Consider the following 6,000-nt stretch of genomic DNA (forward strand, 5'->3'; position numbering starts at 1 on the left):
CCACCCAACTCAGCTCTCACCAATGGCAAATTGTTCCCCGATGGCAGGAAATCCCCGAAAATGCGGCTGACACAGCTCACCTGGCTTTCGTCCATGGACCAGCAATTCTGGGTGGATCCGATCTGAGATACACAAGGTCCAAGCTGTGGGATTTTATGAAGCACATCTGGAAGGTAAGACTCTGGCTCCCCTCTTAACCATGAGGAGGTCAAAGTCTTTCAAACCAGGTCCCCTTTCTGTCTCAAAACATCGGTCCCACCTCACCCCCTCTCCTGCATCCCCCCATCTTCAGGTCCAGTCTCTTTTCTGTGTCTCTGAGGGTTTTGTTTGCGCTCCTTCATCTATGCTCATCTCCAGATGTTCTTCACAACCAGCTCTTGTCACCATCTCACTGCTGCCTCCCCTCATCCCATACTTCTGTCTACCCATCCCTCGGACTGAGCCCCTCATTCTCCATCCCTGCAGGCGGAGTGGCAGCCGGAGCCGGAGCCCAACCAGCATTGCTCCCGGCTGCTGCTTCAACACACCGCAACCATCTTCGGGAAGCACGTCTCCTTGATGGATTTGACAGTTTCAGCCAGGCAGGTATGTCCCACGCTGGTGAGCGCCAGTGCCCCAAGATGGCTTTGTCACCCAAAAGCCTGAGTCTGTGCCCATCCTGCCCAGTGTGGCCTTTCCTACCCAGTGTGTCAGGCACAGGGGCCAGAACCTACACACCAACACTGGGGCTGCTGCACAGCAGGGAGAAAAGAGAGGGTCTGTAAGGACTGCTCTGCCCACAAAACAACAGGAAAAATAAAAAGCTGGAACCTGAGCGGTGGTGACAATCCTGAAAGACCTTCACACCGCCTCGTCACAGCTCTTTACAGTACAGACGTGTGGACCTTCTTGGTCCATGGTGGACATGCCTGGGAAAGTCAGGAGCAGCCTGTTTTGTAGCCCAAGATCAGCCCTGGATGCAGGGAATTAAAGGGAAATAGAAATAATGCCACCAAACACAAATCAGTGGGAACTGGATCTTCTCACTTTCATTTTTGGTTGTGGTTGTTTGTTAATTAATAATTTGTTAATGAAATGCTAAGCTTGTCTGATAAAACTAGTAGCTTTTTTTCTAGTACATTTTTGAAGTCATTTGATCTATTCCCTACTACAAAATCAGAACAATAGCAAAACAAGTCATGACACAAAACTGAGATAGGGACAGATGTTGGTCTAATGAGGGAATTATCACAAAGTGGATGTTGATTGTGTCTCTGTTCAGTGCTATTTAGCCCTGATATCAACAAACAGGAGAAAATAGACAGTAAAATAACCTTACAAAGAGTGTGTACCCAACCAAACATTAAAGAAGTAGTACATAAAGTAGCTGAAAAAAATCAGCAATATTTACTCTGCTTCAGAGAACCAAGTGTATGACCACGCACCTGCATGTCTGGGTGCACGTCAAAGAGCAGGGACCAGGTACTTCATGTCATGCGAGATGAAAGGCTGAACCTGATTTCAGCTAAAACCTGCTGTGACTGTTGTAGCTGCAAAGGAGGAAGGCAGAGCAGGAGCAGGGATGTTGTGTTACCTCCATATCACGTTGCAGTCACTGCTGTTGAGATCGGAGCCCAGGACTGGTGTCCACCATCCAGTAAGGATATTGATATGATATGATGACCCCACGGTCATTCAGTGATGAACAACAAGACCCAGTGAAAATTTGGAAACATTGTCTAGAAGATTAGATTTTTAACTTCTTGGGACCACTGTAAACTCTCATGACTTCCCGTGGGTCCACAGGAAAGCCATCCATCCCTGACACATCTGTGAATGTCCCCTGTGCTGGGGAACATTCCCAGTGACGAGCAGTCTGTGACTCACAGCCATGAGGCACAGCTTTGACTTGTGTCTATTATCTGATGAAAAGATAGAGTAAAGGGGGACTTGAGCACAGTCTGGGAGATATTTCAAGCAGTGCTCAAGCTGCGGGAGCTGCTGTACCAGGGGGGTGGACCATCCGAGGCTGTTCCCTGAGGGTGCTCTGTTGCTCTGCAGGTGGGGCCAGGGCTGGTTTTCCTGCTCTTCGAACATGCTTTCCTGGGCCGTGGGATCATCCTGCAGACAGTGACACCCCTGGAGCCTCTCCTACAGAACGTCGTCCACACAATCTACTACCAGAAGAACATGCCGGCCATAATCCCCAAGTTCATCCTGAGAGCAGAATGTATACAGGTAAGACCTCTGAAGAAGCGCAGCCAAAGGTGGTCCCCTGGAGCTTCATGGCTAGAAAGTGTGGGAAGGAAGAGCAGTTGCCCACATGGGCTCAGATATCCATGGGATTCTTTCAGTGCTTGGTTTGGTCTTTCATTTTTAGTAGCCCAAAGAACTAAACTGGAAGTTTAGTAAAGAGGGTCTCTGCAGTGGGTCATCCATTCAGGGTGGCAGAGAGGTGCCACCCCTCTCCTGTGGATGCAGAATTGGGGCACAAGGATTAGCCAACCTTTCCCAAGCTGCAGCAAGTCTTTGAGGGAACTAATTACTGCATCCAGATTTCCAGCATCCCAGGCTGGTGCTTTAAGAGCATCCTATCTCCTTTGGTGAGAACTGTGTCAAGAAATCCTCCTGTTGTTAAAGTACTGTGAAATTTGGCAACCCTTGCCCCTCCTGATGGAGGTTGTCCAGGTTCTTACCTCAGGGATTCATGGAAGTGGTAAAAGGTCCCTCTGGGGGTCTCCAGTTCTAATCCCAGCTGGGGCAAGACTGTCGCCAAATTCAGGTCAAACATGGCTCCTTTGGAGAATGCCCACATCTCTCCAGCTCCTTGAGTAACCCATTCCATTATTGCTTTGCTCATATTGATAGTTTTGATTTTTAATGTCCAATTTGAACCTCTCAACCTGCAACCTGTAGCTGTTACTGCTTGTTACACCCGCTGACTCTACCAAGGAAAATCTCACTGTGTCATCCCTGTAACTCCCTGTCACACAGCCAGAAGAGTTCACATCATCCCCTTCTGTCAGGGGTTCAAGCCTGGAAAAAATTTGATCTGACCAGAGAGGGTTTCACTGGCACTACAGTAAAAATTGCTAAAAGATGATTTTTCAGATGCCAAAAATGTACCCCAAATCAAAGTTTGTATGGTATCAATGCTGGCTTAATATTTTGTGTCTTATTAATGCAAATGAGCCGCACTCATTTCTGCGGAGACGTACTCGCAAAAGAAAACTCCATAACCCTACTCTGTGTGTATCCCAGCAGAGTTTAAGGTGTGGATGAGGAATTTATAACGCCTTGCTTGGCTGGAGCTACCCAACAAATCAAAAATCTCAGGTGGAGCAGCTCCTACCTACACAACATCCATTTCTTTTCCAGGATCTCCTGTGACAGGGGCAGTCTAAGCTCAAAGTGGCTTCTTGTTTGGGAGCTACGATGGGCTAAAGGTCCCCTAACTGCAGTCAGAGCCATAGCGTTAGTAGTTACAAATAGCATGAGCAGTCCCACACCGGCCATTTGGGACAAACGCTGTAAAATAACCCTAGTGTCAGGCAGCACACACAAAACTGCTGGTTCAGCTTCCCCACCTGAACAATCTTCTCCTTCTCCCCCCAGTTTGAGCGCGATATAACCATCTGGAATAACAAACGGTATCTGCCCAAGCCTCTGCTGGTCAGAGAGGACTCCACCATCCAGAAGCACCGGCGCTGGTTCGCCCAGTTCTACAGCGAGAAGAGCATGAGGGTCCCGGCGCAGAAGGAGGGCCTGGACTGGTGAGGACCTCCCTGCCCACTGCAGAGGGTGGCCAGAGGTTCTCAGGTGGCTCCTACCACCCTGGCTGGTGGGCAGTGGTGCTGGGCAGGCATGATCAAATATTGGCCCTGGGCAGGAGCCTGAGCCCTGGGAATCCTCTTACTCCTTTCTTACTCAGGGCATCAAAGCTCAAAGGGTGCAACACCTTCTACAGGCAACGTAAAAGCTGAGCATGAACTTAAGATTGCCAGAACTGCCTTCAAATTGCCTTTGTCTCTTGCTGCTGCTATTTTGAGTAGTTATATGAAAAACTTTCCATGGTGGCCTTTTATTGCCAGAAGTGTCCTTTCCCATCCAGACCGTTGTGGCTTCTGGACCGTCCCCTTGGCTGGACCAAGCTTCAGCTCTCCAGGGGAGCCTTGGCCAATGTCTGCATGGCATCAGGAGGATGATTGCAAAGCCCACAGACACTTCCCTCTGGCAACAGGCAGGGCAGCAGGGGTTTTGGCTGCCCACCATGTCCTTAGTATTCTTCTAGGCTTCCTCGAGCCTACCGAGATCTTGTATGAGCCAATTCCTTATGGAGCTATTGCACTTCATTGAGAAGAAGAGGGACTACTCTGGTGACCAAATCACTTAAACTGACAACAACTTGGCAGGTCAAGGATGTGAATAAGATCCTGTTTTGATAGCTCCTGGATTCCAACAATACCTTGGGTACATGGTTGGCTGTAAAAATTTGTCTCATGGCAAGAACATGGCTGTCACTTCCAGACACTGTGATCAGAAACGAGGCTCACACATGGAGACTAGGCTGCAACTCTGATGAAAATTGGTTGAAATTCTCCTGCGCTTTGTGCCTACGTGCTCTGTACTGAAGGGTTAAATTCTGCCTTGCTGCATTCTCTAGAGAAACCTGTAATCCATAGGCCTGGGATAGTTCTCAGGACTCTGGCAGTTACTCTCTGCCAAGAGCCAGCAAGACCAAATGCTCAAATCCAGCTTTCCAAGGAAGCTTGAGCTGCTGCTCTCATGCCTGTGCCTTGTCATCTATGCACTTTGCTGAGGCTTCTGGTGCCTCCTTCACCATTAACCCATAGAGCAGGACCAGGAGCAGGAACATCACCTGCCCCAACAGCATCCCAGATAACCCTGTGCAAGCTCTGTCCTCACCATTCTCTCGCACTGTCAATATTTCTTTAATAAATTTTTTAAAACTGATTCTATGTTCACGGTTTGTTGTTCTTCACTGTTTTGTGGGGTATTCTTGATGGGAGAAGTGATTCTGCAGCTGGGCTGTGCTGTCCTGCTTCAGGTGCCACAGGGGATCTCCAGCAAAGAACTTAAGGAGATGGCAGGAACTTGGACAAGGAGCATTGTCCAACTTAACAGCCTGAGCCTCTCAGGGGCCTGAGAGCCCTGCTATGTCTTAGTGTTCTTGACCAGTCTCATCTGGGTGTTCATCCATTAACCTACCTATGGCCCAGAAGACCCATTTCAGCTCAACTCTGGACCTTCAGCCCCTGTCTTAAGCTATGCTATAGAAGTCTCCAGCTCAGACACCCCCACACCTGGCTTATCTGAACTCTGATCACAGACTGACATCCCAGCTTGACCTCTGCCCTGTCCCATCACCGTGGACCTGCCCAGCAATTGCTGGGATGTGCCTGACCCTGGCTACCCCGCCAGATCCCAAACCCAAGTTGCACTTTGACTTCCCAGCTTGTCCTCCGACCAGCCTCGTCACCATGAGCTGCCCCCTAAATCTGGACTCTCGGTTGAGTCTGGCCATGACTTCTGGGCCTTCCCTGCCTGTCACACTTGGGGGTGGTGGGACCCCCTCAGCCCCCAGCACCCCGTTCCTCAGGGAGCAGCTGCCCTCATGGTGATGGGGTAGCAGCGAGAGGCAGAAATTTCAACTACAAAGACAGGGATGTTACGTTACATGATGTGTCACCCACACTTCCAAGGGCCACCACACACACATGCACAAGTACAGACACCTCACACATGGACACACACGCACAAGTACAGACACCTCACAACAGCCCTGGGCTGCTGCTCCCTGCTCCTCACTGTGTTCCCACACATAGCATCTCAGGATGAGGAAAAGTCCAAGTAAGGCAAATTCTTGAAGATCAGGTTAGAGTTGATGAGTTAAATTAGCTTCATGAATTCTGAAATGAGAGAAAACTGTGAGATACTTCCAGCAGGGTCTGAATTCTGAGCTACCTTTTCCTTTATTACTAAGGCTAAAGTAGTTGTGTC

General features: G+C 49.3%; 1 protein-coding gene across 1 annotated transcript in view; it reads left to right on the top strand.

Moving 5' to 3' along the window:
- LOC106892493 (cholesterol 7-desaturase-like) overlaps window positions 1-4,891 on the top strand; it is a 29,466-nt gene extending 24,575 nt beyond the window's left edge. The window contains exons 9-11 of the mRNA XM_014949715.1: window positions 466-585; window positions 2,041-2,217; window positions 3,595-4,891. Coding sequence (XP_014805201.1) covers window positions 466-585; window positions 2,041-2,217; window positions 3,595-3,756 — 459 coding nt within the window. The 3' untranslated portion in view covers window positions 3,757-4,891. The remainder of the gene's footprint in view (window positions 1-465; window positions 586-2,040; window positions 2,218-3,594) is intronic.
- Window positions 4,892-6,000: the final 1,109 nt, after the last annotated feature.

This window comes from Calidris pugnax, unplaced genomic scaffold, assembly GCF_001431845.1.
Source record: "Calidris pugnax isolate Ruff unplaced genomic scaffold, ASM143184v1 scaffold192, whole genome shotgun sequence".
Classification (NCBI taxonomy): Eukaryota; Metazoa; Chordata; class Aves; order Charadriiformes; family Scolopacidae; genus Calidris; species Calidris pugnax.